Source organism: Schistocerca nitens, chromosome 5, assembly GCF_023898315.1.
Source record: "Schistocerca nitens isolate TAMUIC-IGC-003100 chromosome 5, iqSchNite1.1, whole genome shotgun sequence".
NCBI classification, from domain to species: Eukaryota; Metazoa; Arthropoda; class Insecta; order Orthoptera; family Acrididae; genus Schistocerca; species Schistocerca nitens.
Window position 1 is genome coordinate 393,264,472 of NC_064618.1, and position 22,853 is coordinate 393,287,324.

At 41.9% G+C, this 22,853-nt stretch overlaps 1 protein-coding gene across 2 annotated transcripts in view; it reads right to left on the bottom strand.

Moving 5' to 3' along the window:
* Window positions 1-22,853, bottom strand: part of LOC126260109 (segmentation protein cap'n'collar) — a 426,742-nt gene that overhangs the window by 392,172 nt on the left and 11,717 nt on the right. The window contains exon 1 of one of the 2 annotated variants that reach the window (XM_049957345.1): window positions 13,264-13,327. The exons of the other annotated variant lie outside the window; for it this stretch is intronic. Within the exon in view, the coding sequence (XP_049813302.1) occupies window positions 13,264-13,272 (9 nt within the window). The 5' untranslated portion in view covers window positions 13,273-13,327. Of the gene's footprint in view, window positions 1-13,263; window positions 13,328-22,853 lie in introns of those variants that run through there. 2 annotated transcript variants of the gene reach the window in all.

Consider the following 22,853-nt stretch of genomic DNA (forward strand, 5'->3'; position numbering starts at 1 on the left):
ATAGTAGTAGCCCACTCGTTGGTTACCCTTCTCCGCACGTACCAGTTCTACTGCTGCTGTATTTATAGTTACGAAATCTCTCTAATAATTTTTCACTTCTTATAACGTCTCTTTTCTAAATTGATTATCCTTCTCTATCCAAAACGGGAGAGTCTTCTCCAAGATGTGCCGTCGTTATTGCTACCGTAGCAAGCTGAAATGTCAAGACATTGGTTAGTTTGAACATCATAGTGCTTCAGTATCCATGACCCTTTGAAAGGCGGTGTGTATTTGCCTTCTGCCAACCTCTGTATTGACGTATGCGGGCATTTAGAGGGGGACTGACAGTTGAACGCGGACTCCAAACCACTGCGCAACATAACATTTTTCAGATACATAAACCACTGCCAGAGGGGAAAGAAGCGACAATTGATACCAGAAGTGCAACTTGACACAGTTTCGAATTCATTTGTTTTTCTTGTGACTTATTTTTTGGCACAAGGCAAAAAAATCGCAACGCAAGCTAACATTAAAAGCGACATAAACAATTACATTAATGAAATAAAACTGAATAAAAAATACAGCATAGATTTTGAAAAACGAATTTTCGGAGAATCTAATTCGGCTTGGTCCCGGGCAGGTACTTTGCAATAAGGTCGCTGGAAACTGTGAGGTAAGTGATTAACTAGTTTTAGAGGAAGACTACTACTACTTCAATGATGTAACAAGAACACATAAGTATCCTCCGGGATAAGTAAGAGTCAACGCACTTGCTGTTTTCTATCAGTGCAGTATTAGATCAACTACATTCCCACGGAGGACAAAAGGGAGGATAAAAATATACTGTGGCGGAGAATATAATGAAAACAATATTCATCGCAAAAGAAAATGAACTGTGATAGACACACAGTAAACGTTCACAAAGCAAAACAGAATATTGCAACTTAAGTTCTTAACAAAGGAACGCATGGTGGCAGATTGATAACGAAGGTAATGAGACAACGTAGCAAACTGCAAAGGAGTCTACCTGTAACTAGACATCAGCGGATATTCGTAGTAATCATTACCTTATGCTTTTAAAGCCCTGCGCTGATTCGGATATCCACGGGCGTATCTGCGGTATCTGCAATAATAATTACTTTCTGGTTAAATATTAAAGAACAATATCAATTTTACAATTATCGTCTACTACCATTACATTCACAAAAATAATGTTTGGTACAATATCAGTGAACATACAAATGTTTCTATTAATTATGTTTACAACTACACAACGCAACTATTTTCACACTGAGGAGCCGCGCAGGGTAGCCGCGCGTTCTTAGGCGCCTTGCCACGGTTCTAGTGGCTCCCCCCGTCGGAGATTCGAGTCCTCTATCGGGCGTGTGTGTGTGTGTGTGTGTGTGTGTGTGTGTGTGTGTGTGTGTGTGTGTGTGTGTGTGTGTGTGTTGTTCTTAGCGAAAGTTAGTTTAAGTTAGATTAAGTAGTGTGTGAGCCTAGGTTTTGAGTGGGGGAGTGGGGTTGAAGGGACCAAATAGCAAGGTCATCAGTCTGTAAGCCTAGGGAGCGATGGCCTCAGCAGTTTGGTTCCACAGGGATTTACCTTACATCTACCTCTTCACACTGAGGAACGTAGCACATTATAACGTTTTAACATTAGGGTAAATCAATGTAGATTTTATAAACAACTAACATTTAACAGTGAGCAAGCGTGAAAACTAGTAAAGCCTCTTCATTTGACTACCCACTGATGACGAAAATATTCCAAGAAAATTTCACAAAATCATTCAGTGATAACGACGTAAAAGTGTAACTTATGGAAGGTACCAAGAATTTGACAGTCTGCGTTATGCTAAAATGTGGTTTAGTCTGTTGTCGTCGTTGTTGCTGTTGTTGTTGTTGTTGTTTTCAGTCCGAAGAATGGTTTGATGATGCAGGTCTCTCAATGCTACTCTATCCTGTGCAAGCCTCTTCATCTCCAAATAATTACTGCAACTTATATCCTTCACAAGCTGTTTACTGTATTCATCTCTTTGTCTCCCCCTACAATTTTTACCACCACCCCACATTTCCCTCAAATAGTAAATTGGTGATTCCTTGATTTCTCAAAATGTGTTATATCAACGGATCGCTTCTTCTAGTCAGATTGTGCCACAAGTTTCTTTCCTCCCCAATTCTATTTAGTACCGATCTAATCTTCAGCAATTTTCTGTAGCACCGCATTTCAAAAGCTTCTATTCTCTTCTCGTCTAATATTTTTGTTGTCTATGTTTCACTTCCTTACATGGCTACACTCCAGAAAAATACTTTCAGAAAGGACTTCCTAACACCCAAGGCTATATTCGATGTTGACAAATTTTTCTTCTTCTGAAACGCTTTTCGCTCTACATTTAACAGGCTTTTTACTTCGACCATCATCAGTTATTTTGCTGCCCAAATAACAAATCTCATCTACTACTTGAAGTGTCTCGTTTCCTAATCTAAATCGCTCAGCATCACCTGATCTAACTCGATAACATTCCATTATCCTCTTTTTGCTTTGGTTGATGTTCATCTTATATCCCCCTTTCAAGACGCTGTTCATTCTGTTCCATTGCTCTTCCTAGTCCTTTGCTATCTCTGACAGAATTAAAATATCATCTATAAACCTCGAAGTTTTTATTTCTTCTCCTGGACTTTAATTCCTACTTCAAATTTTCCTTTGGTTTCCATTCCTCCTTGTCCGTTGTACAGACCTACTAACATCGGGAATAGGCTACAATCCTGTCGTTTCCTTCCCGTCCACTCCTCCCTTTCATGCCCCTTGACTCTTAAAACTGCCGTTTGGTTTCTGTACAACTTGTAAATAGCCTTCCGCTGGCTGTATTTCACCCCTGCTTCCTTCAAAATTTCAAACAGAGTTTTCCAGTCAACATAGCCAAAAACTGTTTAAAAGTCTAAAAATGTTATGAACATGCGTTTGGCTTTCCTTAGCCTATATTCTAACATACGTCGTTGGGTCAATATTACTTCTCGTGTTCCTGCATTTCTCCGGGATCCAAAATGATCTTTCCCGGATGTCACCTACCTTTCGATTTTTCTGTGAAGGATACGTGTTAGTATTTTGCAACTTACTGACTTATTAGACTGATAGTTCGGTAACATTCACATCTATCAGCAACTGCTTTCTTTGGAACTGGAAGTATTTCAGTCTATGGAACGTAAATTAAGAGATCCAGCTTCAGCAGACGAAAAGTCAAGCCAGGCGCAAGACTACCGACAGAGCTCTGGCGTGCTTAACTGAATTGAGTGGGTTTACATTTCAATATCCGGAGAAGCGAACAAAGGCTTGCGAATGCGGACTGATTTCTCGTAGCTGGGCAGACCTCAATCTATAACCCACACCATCGAATAAGGTAGCTAGTAAACGAACGGGATCGGTGCTTACGCAAATGCTTTCACGGAAACCGTCTACCATAGCTGGTTACAAAGCAGAACATCGGAGTTCCATGAAATTCTTGACGTGTTTCAGTAGAAAAGAAACCAACAAAAAAAAAAAAAAAAAAAAACGAACCTCACAGCTCAGACGTCAGTATAGGTTTCCTCACAGAAATGATCGACGTAACAAAAAAAAGAGTAAGACCAAGAAAATAAATGTATTACATTTCAGTGCTGCAATACCGCCTCATCAACGTTTCAACGAAGTTGCCGGAAGATTTCTCCAAAATTGTGACGTTATCGAACTCTCTCAACGAATATTCCACTTAATCCATTGAAAAGGCTTTAACTGGTAAAAATTTTACTGAACATGGCGCGGCAGTGCGGTATAGAAACAAAAGCTGACTATCTGGTAGTGAATAATGACACTACATTAGAAGCACACATCAATGGCGGAACAGATATGAGACAGGTAGAAAAATTTAAGTATGACAAAAGTGAACTGGCCAATACAGATGCAAAACACAGAATACAAAAAGGCAGAAAAGAAACACTAAGAAAAGAGTGGGTAGGTTAATGGTTGAATCTGTCCTACGCTAAAGATCAGCACTTTTAAATACTGACTGATAGCTGCGGGAATCGATTATTTATGAAGCAGCGCCAGAAATCAAGAACCGGGAAAAAGCTACTGAAGTATGAGCTTCAATAAGGACGAATGAAACAGTGATAGATTGGTTTGAAAGAAAATAATAAAACTGGTGTAAACATATGAGAATGCCTGATCACGAAGGCTAGAGAAAATTTTTTAATGGGAACAAACTTTAACAGATCACGAGTTCATGGAAACAGTGTATCAACGAAATAATGGAGAATCGTGATATACGCACGGAGGATGCCCTTACTAGAGAAGTAGCGAGGCTTGGCAGAAGGCAACAGAAATACACCAAAACGTTGTTAATAATTGATCATGTGATTATTACTCCTGTACAATAACAAAAAATAAATAATTTTACTCCGTTAAATGATCAGACATCGCTTGGTAGAAAACATTAGACAATTTACAGAATGTTTGAGATTTTCATGGTGACTTGTGGACGAATTGCCTGTTGGCTTCCGTCTCGGGTCCTTGGGTCAATGTTTGTCTGACGGTCTTTGTGACTTTACTTTGGTGTGGAGCCACAGTCATGCAAAACTTTTTAAAAGATATAACCGCCATTTCACTGTGTAACAGGTTTTTAAATGTTACAATTATCAAAAATCATTGGACTTGAGTAGAACGGAAGTCACAGTATATGCACATACGTATTCTGACGATGGCTTGTGCTCTACTCAAGTCAAGATTTTTGATACTTGTTAACACTTGAAAAGGGCCTAAGGCAGAAATCTAGATTGCCGAATAAAACCTGCTGTACAGTCAAACGCGGTTACATCTTTCAGAAATATCTTTGTGACGTTTCGCCAGCATGAGTGGCAGGCATTGTCAAAGCTTCATCAGCAATAGACGGTATAGCTTTGATAATGCCACACAGTTGTGCGGGAGAAAAGTCACAAAAATCGTCACACATATATCAATAAACTAGAACTATTTTACTTCTGGTTTTACAAATAGTACGTTATATCGAGGGTGTAACTGCACTTCAAATTGAGTAGGCAGCCACAACAATTTAATTGGGAATCTGTTAACATGTCGGGGGAAGGAGGTCACAGCACCACCAATGTAAACATGCCTGTAGTAGTAAAAGTAATGCGGTGTTCGAAACCAAAACTCGTACTGAAGACTGCTTTACGTATAGGAGGCTTTAAATGAAACTCCATAACCGTATTATATAAATGTAGATTAAAGTGAATGTTCAGTGCAAATACCAATTAATCAAATCATCACTATAAATATACAGCAGTTTTAGTTCATTAATTCTGGTGACAACATCGCTGTTTCACTACGATTTTAAGGTGGTGGTACTTATTTTTCGGTAAGTGGTTTATACGACTACAACCTATATTTTTAGGGCTGTCGAAGTTGCACCGTTGGATTATTAGCAATTTTGAAAAGGCGAAAAATAAATATTTTTTTTTTCCAATCAGAAAAGTAAAAGTAACAAAACTTCACTATAGCACAATTCAGAACACGTGCTATTTTGTTAGGCCTATTGTAACCCATCTATTCCATAAAAAAAATTACTGTCGACCAACAGCTCGTTTCGTCCACAGAGCCAGCAATTCTGAGAGCCTGTTAATGAAGCTGCTGAGAAGTACGATAAGCCTGCTGTAACATCGACAAACAAATCCGTACCAAAAGCGTCCCATTACGCAACTGTTCTCCCGCCAGGCACACCTCTGCCATCTAGCGGTTACAAGCTGCAGCGTGGTGCGCCAGTCGCTACGCAACTGCCATCTACGAGATTCTCTCGTCACTAAATGCCGCCAGCCATTCCATTCGCGTCGTTCCGCGATACGATCATATAAGCTATCGCTGACGACCCTTTCATATGGGTGACGCGTTGACAGACAAGGTCACCGATTCTTCAAACACCACAGAGCAAAATACCAATCATGTATCACAGATGCAGACGGAAATATACCGTTGTTTAGATACAATAATGGAAGTTTACTTATCGACCGCCTTGGCTCTCACCGTCGATTATAAGGCTTTGTTATATTAGAAACTATAATTTTTTTTATAATCAATTATGTAGGCAGTTTGTTCATTATTACGTCCCACGACGATGAGGCGAAGTGGGAGATGGGTCCACTGCTAATCAAAGCAAAAAAAAGAGACTTGAGCTACAAATCACAATTTTCTGTGAGCGGTTTGCGGGAAAAAAAGCGATTTCATTTCAGTAGAACAGATGGAATAAAAATTTGCCTTATGAGCAGTTTTACACTTTCTATTTTCCCTACGAAGTGGCAGACTTGTTTAATTTTGTCTTCTTTTATCGAATGTCAACAGAGGTTGTTTTGAGAATTTCCAGCATGCTGGAGTAGTTAGGGTTATCTGTTTTAACTGTAAATGTTCATTGCACATTTTTGACTCTGTTGCGATGATTTGAAAATGGTTCTTGGCCCGAAACCTAGTCAACGAGTGAATAAAAAATAAAAATTTACAACTCTGGACTGGTTTTTCGTCCTACAGAGATTGTTTTGGTTTGGCTACACTTCTCGTAAAATTAGAGAAACCGACAACTGAATATCGTCTATTCTCGATTTTTTCTTGCTCTATGCTGTAATCCCTGGTGTTCATCTGCGTACTTAATGGATTGTTAGAGCTTTGCAGTGAAGCTCATTGTCTCTTGAAGATAGGATGTTCAATGAAAGGTCTAACGCACCATGGAATGAAAGTTTCTAATTTTTGCCATACATGTTTGGCATTGTTTATTGTAAAGCTTCTTCAGTTTTCTGAAATGTATTGGTAAATAGATCGGTATTAGCCCGTGGAATAGTCAACTGTTTCCGTGTGTCCTCCCATTGCACCATAGAGGCTACAATTCGTGACGGCAAAAGTTTGAAAAGTTTCAACCATTTACTGAAACTATCTTTATATTAGGTTCTCCTTGCCGTCATATGTGTCATCACCCCATTAATAAGTACGTTGGCACAGTAGTTACCATACTGGGGGTGGATCCAGAGTTTACTCGTGTTTCGTGCGCCATTCTTTTCGGACAGATCTCGAGATAACTCGTGTTTTCTACACGCTGTCTGCAGATGCCGTCTGCTGTGATACATTTTAATTACCTCGTCATTTTAGGTGTTTACGCTAATGGTCAATATAACAAACTTTACTGCCTTCTTTTTTTGCTGTGTAGCTTTTTGATTGTATTTTGAAATTTTAAATGGTTACTACTTTCGTCTTGGAGTTCCTCCTGCTTTTAGAGATGGCCCTATTCAGAAAACAGAAGGAAATGAAAGAATCTGAAAAAAACTTTGAAGGTTTCTGACGACGATCATTCAGATGTTCCTAGCGAGACTGGAGATCCGGATGAGTGTGTGAATGAGTTCCGAGGACGATTCCAGTGACATCATTATAAGGCGGCAGTGTTTACAAGTTATTCCGACAGTAACGATGGAGGCGATTCTGTTCTTGTGAATGATTCGTTCTGTCTTGATGTTAAGACGCCTGATTTCTCGTGATGCGCGGTGGTTTTCGGAAATCAGTGTAGGCGGATGATTTATTACGCAAGGTCATGGTTGAGACTCTTACCACTCGCGCAAGGAACGCAGCTGGAGAGGCGTCCATAATGACCCACTTTTCATCGGCGAGATGGTCCAGAATCTTCCTCCGTCCGTCACACAATGGCCCCGATAAGAGCACAAGATCACATACAAAATGAAGAAGATATATTTGATTTACATGGCGTTACTTGACGAAGCAGTTCCATTAAATTCATCAGTAATTACGAGACACAAAATTCTTGTGTCATACCTTTTCCATAAGATTACGGCAAGAAACGAAAAATGTTTCCATTGTTCTGAATGTATCTATGGCCTTGTGACCTATGAACTAAGATTAAAACAGGGCGATAAGGACAGTGTGGTAGGGAAGAAACTGGACCTTCCGACAAACAGCTGAGTACATACACCAGCCACAGAAAGAAAAACTGCTACGTCGTGCTTGAATGTTAATGTTTTATGAAATGCTTCAAGGCAGCCCGCATAAAAAAATTGACTTTGAGGAAGAAGAATAGGGCAAATGATATGTTGTCTCCGTTGGTCACTATGTCTTTCTTCACGCACAAATTTACATCACGGGGCCTCATTATTGCATACATAAGAAAATGAAGAAACAGGAATCAAAACGCAAGATATTTTAGCATTGTAAAAAACATAACAAGTGTGTCGTTCGTAGCGGTAACTTGAATGAATCATTATGGGCTGATGTAGATCAATATCTGGTATGTTTTCTACACAGTAGCGGTATTTCAGAAATCCTTCCAATGCTTTTATTTATGGCATGCCTCCGATTCCATATTTACAAACAGAGCAATGTATCGCAGTGGTTTAGGCACTGAACACACATCTGGAGACCAATGCGGAGCAGATTCCGTTCGGCCACCCATATTTTTACACTTTCTTCGTTTCTCCATATTGCTATTGGTGAATTCCGGAGCAGTTTCTTTCAATAGGCTTATCCTGTGCATCGTCATCGACAGGACGTAAAATTTTGGTTTACCTTCCATATGTACGTGGATTACGTGTTGACATGTATACCTCAATACCAAATGCATGAACTATTGCTACTCGCTGGACAGTCGAATGTCGTCTGTCAGCGAGAATGTTTCAGACGCTAAGCGCCCATTTGCCAATTATGACGCTTAGCGTGTATCATATAAAACGTCACAAAGACGTAGTTCTCAAATTAGATATGAACATCTCTCAAGAGGGCGACACATAAATATCACGATGAGGAAAACATTTCTCTGGTAAAAACCTTGAAATGCACCTTCATTGTAAATGAACGCAAACGCGTTATATTCGGAACGCAGGAAAGGGAAATAACTGAGGTATATCTAAAATCTATTGAACATCATTATAGTAATTTTTAATGTTAATATTGTCATATACTTTTCTTTAGTATTCCGTTTTCTTGTAGTGTAAATTTCACACCTAAGTAAAATTTTACTGAGTCTTCTATGACCTCCATAAGTGGTATTAACAGTGTACTCAACCTCTGGTCGATTACGTTAGTCTTTATCTGTAGTCGATTTGCCAAGTTACTTACTCTGGGCATAGATTTCAACCCATCCTCCATGTCGTTTAAAGTCGACAAGGATGGATTCCACAGTGCAGACTAAAAGTCTCGTTACACGATCATGATAAAGTACTTCAAACTAATATAAGGATTCCCACATAACCACATTCATGATCAGAACGAAGATAAAATTCAATAGGCGCGCTGGGAGGCAGGATGGGAAATGACAGGAAGTAAGAACAAAGTTGCTAAGTAATCAGTAGCCACCTACGTGAACCAAGGCAACAAAATTCATACTTATACTGCGTAACTTCTTGGCACCTTGTGTCAAGTTGTGTAGAATATTCTTAAAACATTTTGCAAGGACTGCAATCAGTAGTAGGAACCGTATGCAGCATCATTCAGCTCCCACATGACACCGAAATGTGTAATCTTATGAAAATAATTTATATAATAGTGTCAGCGAATGGATCAGATGTAAGCCCTGTCTTGTTCACTACGGCGAGCACTGAAGAAAAGTAATAGAATGTTAAGATGTTAAGCTCTCTTTACACCGAAGCGAACGTGCAACAGTGAACGAGAATTTTCTCTGGCGTAAACGCTAGGCGGGCGTGAACAAACGGTATGCGGACGTGTTCGGTTTGCACTCGCTCGTGTTCCTCTGGTTGTCGTTCTTTTCGCGAACCGTCGTAAGTTCACGTACCTTCCGCTTCGGCGCTAGCAGAGCAGAAAGCTTTCGCCTGCAATCTTTCTATACTTCTGTACTCTGTTGCGTGAGCGATGGAGTTGGCCTAAGAGAATGTAATACTGATGATACAATGATGATACAAGAATGTAGATATCATATATGCTTCCGGGATCGAAGATATCCATATCACGAACACAGAAGCAAAAGAAATATAATTCTCAGAAAATTGCTTAAGCACTCAAATCTCCTACTGGGGACGCGAGAAGGCGATACATTCATTAGATGCTTGCATCAGAGGGGAATAAGAACAATCTTTGTAATTCTTTTTATTAAAAAGGAAAAGCACAGTAATTTTTCTTGAAAGTAAGTAAATGCAAATATGTATACTATGCTGACTAAAGTTAAAGATACACGAATGACATAACTGCTAACGTTCATGCTATCTCAAATTAAATGGCTGATGTGTCATGGTTACGTTAGATATTTTTTATGTTAAATATAAATGTTTACTCAGGATCACAAATCTGTCCTCTAGCAAACCATGTGGCAGATCTTACCAAGTAGCCTGTATGACAGGTCGTATGTATATAGGGTGTTCAGAAATTGCCGTAACAGATTTGTAGGACTTGTCCAGGGGAGTGACAACATAATATTTGGAATAGGAATCCATGTCCGCAAAAGTCATCCAACGACGCTGCAGAGTGTCAAAGTTATAAGCGCCGACGCCTGTAAATGTATGTGCAAACAGGATGGTGCCGTGTTGATGTTACAAACATGATGGGGAAGGATAAATGTGTAAATCTGAAGTAAGGATCGCTGTGCTGGAAACGAACGAGTCGAAAGTTCAACGCCAAAACCGTTCTGATGCCTCTGACAGTGGAATACATATACTGGTACTGTTGGTGCTAAGCTTGTAAGGTAGGCAACTTCCAGCGGTGGTAACATGAACCAAAACAAGAAAAATGCCTAGTAAACATGGCTCTAGAATGCATACCTTGAGAGCTATGAGCACTTGTTCACTAGAGGAGATGTATTTCACAGTATCGAAGATGAAGAAGTGACCACAGCTCTTCAGGTATGATTTTAGAACCCATGTTTACTGCACTTTTTTCTTGGAAAGTTCGTTCCAGTCGTATCCCTGAATGTTGGCCATTCATTCTGGGATACTCTGAGCACTGTTGGTATCCCGTGTACCGATTACTAGCGAAAAAGAAGAAGAAGAAGAAACAATGACGCAATGTCCATAGATTATGTTCGTTACGTCGTGTTCTCTTCCCTTTCCTCTAGTGCAAAAGCTTTTCCCCATATACAAGAACCGCGCGAGGTGGCGCAGTGATTAACACAGTGGACTCACATTCGGGAGGAAGACGGTTCAAATCCGCGTCCAGGCCGTCCTGATTTATGTTTTCCATGATTTCCCTAAATAGCTTCAGGCAAATTCCGGGATGGTTCCTCTGAAAGGACATGGCCGACTTCCTTCCCCGTCCTTCCCTAATCCGATGGGACTGATGACCTTACTGATTCCCCCCCCCCCCCCCCCAAATCAACAAACCAACAAATACAAGCGAATGTTAGTGAACACTGGTGAATTGTCTGCGAATGCGCTCCGGTGTACAGAGGAGCTGAATCGCAAGCTACTGCTGCCGTCCATCGTATACGTTCATGAGTTACGAACGTAGCTAAAAATGTTAATTTTCTTAGGTTTCTTCTTGAGTAAATAAGAAGAAATTTGAACAAATCCAGTCCTTAAAAGTGTTAAACATAATATTTCTTTGAATATTCTTGTAGACCCACCAAGAAGCGAGGCTGCTGAAAGTCAATGAGCGTGTCGTAAACTGTGCATCGGTTACGATAAATCACAGAAATTTAAAGAGTGTAAATCCAACTAAATATTTAGGGATTACAAATTACGAATAATTTAGGTTGGCATAATCACATAGATCATTCTGCGGGTAAAGCAAACCAAAGACTACGATTTACGGACAGAACACGGAGAAAATGCAAAAATGCAATTTTTTTTACGTCCTCTTCTTGGACCGAGCGAGGTGGCACAGTGGTTAGCACACTGGACTCGCATTCGGGAGGACGACGGCTCAGACCGGCGTCCGGCCATCCAGATTTAGGTTTTCCCTAAATCGCCCCAGGCAAATGTCGGGATGGTTCCTTTGAAAGAGCACAGCCGATTTCCTTCCTCATCCAGGACAAAATCCGAGCTTGTACTCTGTGTCTGATGACCTCGATGTCGACGGGACGTTAAAGCCAACCTTCCTTCCTTTCTTCTTCCTCTTCCTGGGCATTGCTCCGCGGTGTGGAATCCGCATCAGATAGTACTGACGGACAACAACGAAAAAGTTCAAACAAGGGCAGCTGGTTTTGAACTATCACGAAAGATGGGAGAGACGACACTGATGTGATACAGGAATGGGAGTGCCAGTCATTAAAACAAAGGCGTTTTTCGTTGGAACAGGATCTTCAGTTGAAATTTCAGTCACCAACTCCCTCCTCTGAACGTGAAAATATTTTTTTGGTGCCCGTCTACATTGGGTGGAATGATCATCATAATAAAATAAGAGAAATTAGAGCTCGCAAGTGTTCGCTTTTCCCGGCTCTGTTCGAGGGTGGACCGGTAGAGAAATAGCTTGAAGGTGGTTCGAAAAATCCTCAGCCAGTCACTTAATTGTGATTGCAAAGTAATCATGTAGATGTAGATAAGTCGGCATTTGTCTTCCAAAATATTAAAAATTCTCCAAACCCCCATGAACAACCCCAACCCCTCTCTTCAAACTGTCGGATGGACGGTCTTGTGTTGTTCAAAATGATTCAAATAGCTCTGAGCTCTATGCGACTTAACTTCTGAGGTCATCAGTCGCCTAGAACTTAGAACTAATTAAACCTAATTAACCTAAGGACATCACACACATCAATGACCGAGGTAGGATTCGAACCTGCGACCGTATCAACTGCGCGGTTCCGGACTGAAGCGCCTAGAACCGCTCGGCCACAACGGCCGGTTCTTGTGTTGTAGTGATTAGACTAGATAGTTCAAGAAGTATAGGAACAAGACTGGATTCCCGAAAATGTCCTCGTATTTTTCTGGACTGAAAATGTTCACTCAGCGTAGTGAAGCTCAACGGGAAGCTGTTTTAATTAATAAGCAGTGCAGTGACAAGTCGGCGAAGTGGCGCAAACCGAAGATCTTTTATCAGGTTTTAAGTCATCAGCTAAGTCATCACTATCATTATCAGCTAATCGATAGTGTGTGTATCTATGTGAAGTTCAGCGCTCTTCTACTTGTCGGTACTGTCAGTCTCATGGCAAAACAGATCACTGAACGAATCGAGAGAGTATCTGACGTGAGTACAGATGCGCGCAGCACCAGATGCAGCAGCCGCTGCGCGCACCTGGCGAATGGTGACCCGATGTTTGAAGGCCGCGCGTCTCCCTCCCCAACCCCCTCCACCAGCGGTGGGGCACGTGGTGCAGCCTGTGTACTCACCACGACCATGCTGGGGCGCGGCGCCGTGCGGCTACTGCGTGGCGGCTGGCGACGCTTCCCGCGTGCGACTGACGCGCCGCGGCGCGGCCGGCCGCGAGGCAGCCCCAGCCGTGACGCCCACGCTAGTCACGCGGCGACGCGCTCCCGACAAGTCAGCCGACAGCCGTACACATTGTTGCGCATCGCTTTTTACACTGGCCCGTACCTGTGTGCTTACCGAGTGTCCGGGATCGTTAATCGCAGAAACCGCCCAATGTTTCGGCAGCACCGGTGTGCAAAACGTAACGACGAAAACAACTTTCGCATGATGTGTCACTGACAAGTCACATAGCTCAATGAAATTTGGACCATACACAGAAGAACTACTACAGTATAGACAGTAGGAAACCAAAGTAACCGCGATTCATAGCGGTCACCTCGACATTACGAAACCCTTGGACGTTACAAGAGGCGGGACATTGTTCTTACAAGGGAACCTCCCCATCGCACCCCCCTCAGATTTAGTTATAAGTTGGGACAGTGGATAGGCCTTGAAAAACTAATCACAGATCAATCGAGAAAACAGGAAGAAGTTATGTGGAACTATGGAAAAAATAAGCAAAATATACAAAGTGAGTAGTCCATGTGCAAGATAGGCAACATCAAGGATTGTGCGAGCTCAGGAGCGCCGTGGTCCCGTGGTTAGCGTGAGTAGCTGCGGAACGAGAGGTCCTGTGCACTGCACAGTGGTTTGCGGAGTATGTAAGTATACCTGGATGCGGTAGCACAGGACTTGGCATTCTGCAAGAGAACAAAACCGCGCACTACCCGGAATACAAGTCCCGTCTGGGACCAGTGTTTGTAGCTTGTGACTCTCAACATTTGCAGAGGATTATATAGATTTTATTGTATCCAAGCATTAGGTACGCTATAGTTACTAAAGGATTTAACACGGCTCAACTAGTTGAGCGTCGAACACTCATCAGGTCGCATTCCACAGAATACGTAATTAATAGTTCGGTCAAGCGAAGCAACGATTTTATTTTCCAATACGTCCTGAAGAGTCTACGGAACATAGCTGCAGATCACTTCCACTGCAGTCCAACACAAGACGATGAAGTAGTAACACTTATTTCAGGCTCACAGCCCATTTCTAGACACATGTTCACATTAATTTGTTTGTTCCTTTTAACTTGTTTGTTCCTTTTCCTGTCAATACCGTCTGTAGTTTATACCCTTGCTTAATTTTTACCTCCATATTTAGACTGCTATGTTTCCTAAAGAGAAGTCGACTGTTTCCTCTGATCACATTACATGGTACAATTTGGCCCTTATAAAAACTGAGCTACAGATCTACTCATCTGAAATAGTGACATCTGAAAGAGCAATCACTATAAGCTATTAAAGAACATTAAAACCTGATTAAAAATGATCAGCAGGAATGCCAAAAGCTTCATTTTTGTTATCATGGCAATACACTACTGAGAGCTCGATACTTGGCTGTAATGTTAATAGCTTTTTCTCTGTTTCACTCACCAATGGAGGATTGCCTGCAATACGAGTAGTTGTTGCAACTTTTAGCATTTATTTAGTGCTAATTACCTTAAACTCATCATGAATTCATTAGGCGATGCGGAATTTTCTAGGAGAGCGGTCTTGGTCTTTACAAATACTGATAAGCAATCTTTCGCATGAGGAGAGACATCAGTCCATTGCTGAAACACCAGATATGTAATGAATCGAGTAGGGTGTCTAAACTTCCAATAACCTGTTTCCCAGATATTTTTCTCTCCCCCCCCCCCCCTCTCTCTCTCTCTCTCTCTCTCTCTCTCTCTCTCTCTCTCTCTCTCTCTCTCTCCCCCCCCCCTCCCCGCGCCCACCTGCCAAACTAGCAAAAGTTCGCTCACACATATGCACTTTCACAAATTTTCCTAGTTGATAGAGATGGATGGACTCGAAAAGGGTATTACTGACTCAGTAGTATATATCGTATCTGATTCCCTTTGTTATTACATTAATATCACTTCGTTGAAACTAACGCAAACGTACCAAATGCTAACTGCTACAACTCTATTATTTCCTGGAAAGAACATGATTCTGTAAAAGTAGCATCTTTCAGTTTTCATCGTGACTGTTATTACATAAGGGTTTGCAGCTTGTCGTGATTCCACGAACAAATTGACATATCATCTTACGGCTACCTTTCATTACTCGATACGTACACTGCAATGCTTCTTGTTCTGGCGTCCAACGATTGCAGCGCGGCATTTCGTAAGCTTGCTACGTATTGCGTCAGACTCGCAGTGATGCTCACCACGCTAGTTTTAGCAAATCCTCAGCTCTCTGGAATACGGATAAGTCTATATTGGCGTTACGATAGCAGGAATTAAGTTCAGCCGTTTTCATCTGCACCCGGCAAGCACGTCCATACTGCAAGATAGCGAAGTTACTTCTTATTACCAGCATTACTTACTGCAAGAATCATTCTAATACATAAAATTCCCAAATTGTCTAGATTAGGTACAAGGCAGTCCGTAACATTGGCATATCGAATTACAGTATTGAAAAGTCATCAAGAATTTCTTTCTTCGCTCGGCTGTTTTAATATCATATCACTGCTTCGTTTACAGCATTAAAAACGCACTGCTTTCGTTTTCTAGAGAAACGAACTCTTTTGCAGCCACTGTCTTCCCTCGTACCGTTAAGTTTCAAAGACATTACTTCTGCACCAGTTTGGTGGTGATGAAATTATGAGCCTAAATTTTCGCCGTAAATAATCACCCTTTTCTTTCTGTTGGCAGAATGATTTCACGTACACATATTTTTTACTGTGATACCTCCACATGGTGATTCAAACTACATGCTATTTCAATGGGGGCAGCTTCTATCACAGTTAAACGACGGAAGTAGGGTGAATATGCAATTCACCTCATTTCCGTATTTTAACTATAATGGAAACTCCCCTCATTGTTCCCTGTAGCTTTTTCATAAAATATCCAGTTCTAAGATGCAGTTTGATAATTAAGTATTTTCTTTTCCATTTCAGTATCTCAATCTTTTTTTTAGAACTCTACAAATAAATAACAATTTCTTGATTTCATTTTATTCTCACAATTCTGGAACTGCTGTGGTCCAAACTCGCAGGACAAATTGCCTATCCTCAAAAGCAACACAACAACGTCGATAGAACTAGTTATGGGACCAAAATATGTTTGTATTTACCGTGGAACATTTTCTTGATTTGACCCCGATCGAAACTGACAAAATTGTAATACCTAAGTACGGAGGAGTGATAGATAGTACATACGCACTGATGAGCCAAAATACGAAGGGGCGTTCGATAAGTAATGCAGCACATCTTTTTTCTCGGTCAATTTCTGTTGAATAAATGCGGAATTTGTTGCGAGACATTGTGGGATGTTTCAGCTTCGGCTCCTATAGTTTCTTGAAGTTCGGATACGTGGAGGCGCTATAAATAGCCTTCAAAAAGGCGTCTCTAACGGAAGGCGAGAGTTGTCATTGAATTTCTTTTGGCGGAAAACCTGAGCATAACAGACATTCAGAGGTGCTTGACAATGTCTACGGTGACCTGGCAGTGAAACAACCCGTGAGAAGCTTACAAAACGTCACTAGAGTGTTCTTCCTCATCCACGCTACAGCTCGGAAGCAGTACGTGGATAATGGAGAGGATATTGATGCAGCTCCGACGTCGATCAGTAGAGTGGTACCACGTGGGCATACAGCCCCCCACCTCCTCCATCATCCCAGTAAGATGGCGTAAGGCTGTCTCACTGAACGGAGATTATGTTGAAAAACAGGATTTTGTAGCCGAAAAGGTGGGGAATAATAAGGTGTATTGGAATTGTGCTTTCAGAAAAAAAGGAGTTGCATTTTTTACTGAAGGCTCCTCGTATTATGGCAAAGTCCCAAGAAGGTATCATTCTAGTGGCAATAAAAAAATTTGTCTGTGACAATGCGACCGGGGGGGGGGGGGGGGGGGTGTTGTCTACGTTTTCGTTAACGCTATCGTTCAGTCCACCAACCTCGATAGGATTCTTGCCGATGTCCCTTCACTCTGTGATAGCAGATACGTGCTAGGCAGTCTAAAGCAACGTTGATGAAACCACCACCTAATACCTACCACACAGAGGCCGTGAACTCTAGTTGAAAGTCTGTTCCTGAAAGTTCATGATTAAAAGATCGGGCGTTCGGGATCTTCAGTCTACTTGCAGAAAAGCGTTTAAAATTAGATTAACTCTCCTTTTTCCTCATATTGAAACACATGAAATGGCTATCAAGTCCGTATTTAATAAGGTAAAACGTTATCATTCAAAGTTCACGGTCTGTACAACAAATATTCACTCGAAAAGCAGCCAGAATTTTAGTAAGTCCGACCTGACTAATTTTCACGTTCTACCAGTCACAGACCCACAACTATTCGCGAGTTAAACATTCAGTCGTTTCAGTGGTCTTCTTCGTAAGAGGTGCTCGCCAAAATATTCCATACAGAGTACGAAACATGCCACGCAGAGTTGTTACTACGACCATAAAGTTCACACGCTCATATCTCTCAAACTATTTAATTTAGAAACACCAAACTATCATTAAAATGTTCGTAACTCCAGTCGCTTCGGTCACGATATGTTCGAACCGAAATTAGCTCACTATTTCTTCATCTTACAGAGTATTTTAATGAGCGATCTGACATCGTGTTATCCGTAGAACGGCTAGCAAACGACTCTTCTCGAGGTACTCTCCTACATACCCGCTCCTCTTCTCGCGAGGGAACAGCTTAATTATGATTGGCTGTTGATCTAAACGACCAATCAGAACGTTCCTTCCAGATCATTCTCGCGGCAAATCTTGCCTTATCCAATCACTAACTGGATAGTAATTAATGTCAGCAAAACTTCAAGTTCTTGTATTTTTTAATCAAAATAAACGAAGTGCAAAATATTCTTCAAATTGATGAGTAAACTTATTCCGCCTCTAACTTCCATTTGGAAATTTGGAAATTTATGGTAAGGTCTTATGGGACCAAACCGCAGAGGTCATCGGTCTCTAAGCTTACACACTACTTAGTTTAACCTTAAATAATTTACGCTAAGGACAACACACACACCCATGCCCAAGGCAGGTAACTTCCATTCTGGCTACTTTTATACAAAAGCAAGCACACACCGACATACGTCACCGAAAATCGTGTTTGCAACATAATTCTCCCACGGTTCGTTTGTACAAGGTTTTACGAAAAATGAAACATTAAATTTTAACGTATGTCCCACATACACTCTCCCAATCAGTCTCACGCACTCACACGGCAAAATATAATAAAATAATAATTTTGACCGATTTTTGTATAACGTAATGCACAGTGACTAAAGTTTTAAAAAGAAAATTCTAATTAATTGATTTTTATGTACTGATAACTTTGGAATGGCTTCGAATGATAATGAAAGTCAATCTGTTATTGTTCCTAACATGGTTTTAAAAAACAAGCGTAGGTTTTAGGACTTTTAGGTAATTCCCTTTATCTCCAGAACTACAATAAATAAATTCTGAAATTCTGACAGCATCGTTCCATTAATAAAAAAATGCTGTGTCCCAAATTTGAATAAAATCGGATAATAATTAATATGGATTACTGAGATTCGTAGAGGGTATGAACCATCGTATCGACTGAATGTTACGCTATGCAGTTCTCACGGCAGGCTGTGCTGTGAGCAATGCGAAAAAAAAACATAGCCATCCTGCAGCCACCGCAGTGGAAGGCAGCGTGCCTTATTGCAACGAATGTCATCTCGTAATAACTTGCTGCGTTACAACCCCGTGACCGCCTGCAGGTAGAATGCAGCTCATATGTGATCTAGGCTACAGCCTGTCTTCGCCGTGACACCAGCTGCCTTTTACACCCCCTGGAGAGAACCTTGGTACTCATTTGATAGCCAGCTGAATGGACCTGTCGCCGTCCTGGAGGGACTGGAACGAGGAAAAATCCCCGCCCACTAATCGCAACTGATACCGGGTCCAGTGCTCTACCCTCTAGACTACCGCGGCTACTCTAGCGACAACAATACACACCGCAAATTGGAAAATCCACTGACATAAGCGACTTTGACAAAGGGCAGACCGTTACGGCCGGGCGCCAGCGAACGAGCATCTCGGAAACGGCGAAGCTGGTCGGCTGTTCGCGTGCAACTGTTGTCAGCTTCTATGGTGAAACCACGAGGAGGGCACAAGGTGTTGGACGTTCGTGCCCCGTCACAGAATGTGGAGATCATAGGCTTACCCGCTCTGTAACGCAGGATTGATAGCTATCTGTGGCAAATCTGACGACAGAGTACAACGCTGGTGCAGGCACAAGTCTTTCGGAGTACGCCGTTCAGTGCATATGGTTGATCTTAAGACTCTGCCAGCAGACGACCCCTATGTGCATTCCCACGTTGACCCATTGATATGTCCATTGCGACTCCAGTGGGTTCAGGATCATCGACGCTCTAACGTGGGTCTGGTCGGATGAATATTTCTTGTTGCACCAGGTTGGTGATAAGAGTCCGAACGTGCCGTCATCCAGGTGAACATTCACTCGAAACATGCGACACGCCATGGACGTATACTGGTGGGCGCAGTATTATACTATTAGGGACATTCACCAGGGCTTCCATGTGACCTACGGGCGATAATTAAAGGCAATGTGACCGCAGCTTACTATGTGAATATTACTGCGGACCACCTGCGTCCCTTTGCGCTTATTGTCCTTTTCGACGGCGATGGAATCTTCCAGCAGGTTAACTGTCGGCGTCACAAGGCAAGAATGTGCTATAGTGGTTTGTGGACAACCATGGTGAATTCAAGTTGATGTCCTGGCCATCAGATTCGCCTGATCTGAAGCCAACGGAACGCATCTGGGACGCTATCGGGCGCCAGTCACGTCACGCACCCACAAACCACTGGTCCGTAGTTTACTGGAATGGCGTGACCTGCGGGCAAACATTTGGTGCCACATAGCTTCGGAAACCTACCAACTTCTTATTAAAATCACGGTACGCAGAATCGCTGCTGCATTTCGGTCCCAAGGTAGATCAACTCGCTATTATGCAGGTGGTCATAATGTTTTGTCTCTTCCATGTATATTGCTTCGGGTATCATAATTGGAGTTGGTAATGATAGGAGAAGATAGCTGTAGGGCGTTCCACACGGTTGTTAACTCTAACGACGTATTGACTCTCCAATAATATTACTGTGACGTAATCCTTCACACTACAAGGCGTCTATGCATTAGTGGATCGTTCAGCATCTCAGACTAAACCATATGAATCAATATACAAAATACCTGAATTTTAGAACCTACATTAACCAACAAAGCTCCGCGTTCTGGCCCTTATGGACCAATCGGGACCGACCGACCCTTGCCAATGGTGTCATTGGATACGGTATGGAGGCGTGTGATCACCACACTGCTCTTCCTTGACCTTGGAGCCGCTACTTTTGACTCAAGTAACTCCTCAACTGGCATCACGACGCCGAGTGTAACCTGCTCCAACCCTACCACCAACGAAAAATCTCTAGTAGTGCCGGGAATCGAACTCAGGTCCTTCGCACAGGTACCAAACATGCGGATCACTGAAGCGCACATAGTTCGACCGCAAGAGTGTCATTAATGAAAGCATCCACAGAACGCGCTACTATACCGAAGGGTCAGTAATCGGACAGATCATACTTGCCGGCAGCAGTGAGGGTTTCGAATGTTGTACCCATCGTGTGAAAATTTTGGCATTAGAAGCGAATGCTTGGGGAAAAACTCAATGGCCATGGAACAGTGTCACATCTCTATGGGAATCGTCACAGGGATATGATCTCAGTCGAGCGCAGGATTGGCGTCGTTTAAGACATTTCCAGCCTGAGCTGTTGGCTCACTTGAAGGAAATAGGAATTGATTCCGCCTGTTCCTTCAAAAAACCTATTTATTTCTTTAAAAAATAACCAGAGACCGTTCCCATAATGCCTGTCGCAAACACGGCTACGCTAGAGCATCAAAAACTAAAGGTTAATGGAACTTGCAGATAGTCGTAATAGAAAATAGTTAGTGAACCCTCACGTTTCCCTGGTAGAATAGTTGCGAGATCAATCCTCGAGCATACAGTAGGGCGTAAGTGTTTTGCTGGCACATTATTTCGGTTACGCAGACCGTCGCTACTATCAGGCGATACTGATGCTACTTCATCAGTTTCTTTGCACTGAAGCATGATTTCGAAATCTGGCCTACTCAACGATTCACATCTAGACCTATTTGTTACTTGGTAGCTCGCAAAATACTAATTTAGTTCGAAGATCTAGAATCCGCTGGAACACTTGGCAACATTTTGTTTTGTTGTATGATGTCAAAGAAACATGGGCCTTCGTTTCTAAGATTCTTGTAGCCGTCATTATAAGGTGCTGTATTATTTTTGCGAATGCGTTAGTATTTCACTTTACGAACAAAACAACCTGTGCATATTTTTTGTCACGTTTTTCTTTCCATAGAACACGAACCATCGCACACACGCTGAGCAAAATACGAAATTCCAATACAGAAAAGTAATAAGAGATACAAACTGAAAAATTGCACATTAAAATCATTCTTGCAACAGTTTCAAGTTACTAGACTTCCGTCTTGTAGCCTACTACACGTCTCTTTCTTTTCCTTCTTATCGCCTATCGCATGTCATCTACGTACCAAAGACACGACGTCACGGCTATGTTTTGAGCTACCGAGAAAAAACTACGCACTCGGTGTTTTCCTGGCACTGTCAGTCAGTGTATACAGCAGGAGGGCGGGACTTGTGCCAGCACTCCTCTTTAGTGGAGCCAACTACCCCGTCAAGTTTATACAGCTATGACGTAAAGTAAGACGCTAATTTGGTAAAGGCGTTACATTGACTATATCTATAAAGTGCAGGCGATGTAATGTGCAAAGTATGACAGCAGCCTTCCATCACTTCCGGTACGAAGATCAATTATACTGGAACTATCATGGTTCTCGTACACAAGAGAATCTTCATATTCACATGGCAGGACTGTCATGTAATAAAAAGGTACAGACAAATCAGAATAGCTCTTTCCACATAGGAACTTTTAGCTTTTGCCGAATTCTTCGTTTCTGTCGATCCACCTTAGATATGATGGTACGACATTCTAACCTAGATCTTTTTCTGTCTACTGAGCAATCAAGGTGTGCCAATCCACAGCTTCTGTCTACCATCTCCTCTGTCCTCCAGCTAAAGGGATCTTTGGTTAGAACACCGTATCCTATCTGCTAGAGCTGGTCACCTAGAAGGGTGACAGGTCCTGCGATGACTTTTGTACTTTGGGAGAATATTCGCAGCCACAATGAAGTACTTCACGTGAAACGTAGTCTTATAATTTATGTAGAGGTTTGCGCGGATGCAAATATCCGCAATAACAATTACTTTATGGTTAAAAGTTAAAGGACAGAATCGCTATTACAACTCCATAGCAAAAAATATTATTGTTGTTGTAAGCAACTGGTGGTGCTTGGCATTTGGGACGGAGTGCCACATATTGGATTCCAATGCACAGTGGGCTCGATGCGTTATTGATACCTCCCACCT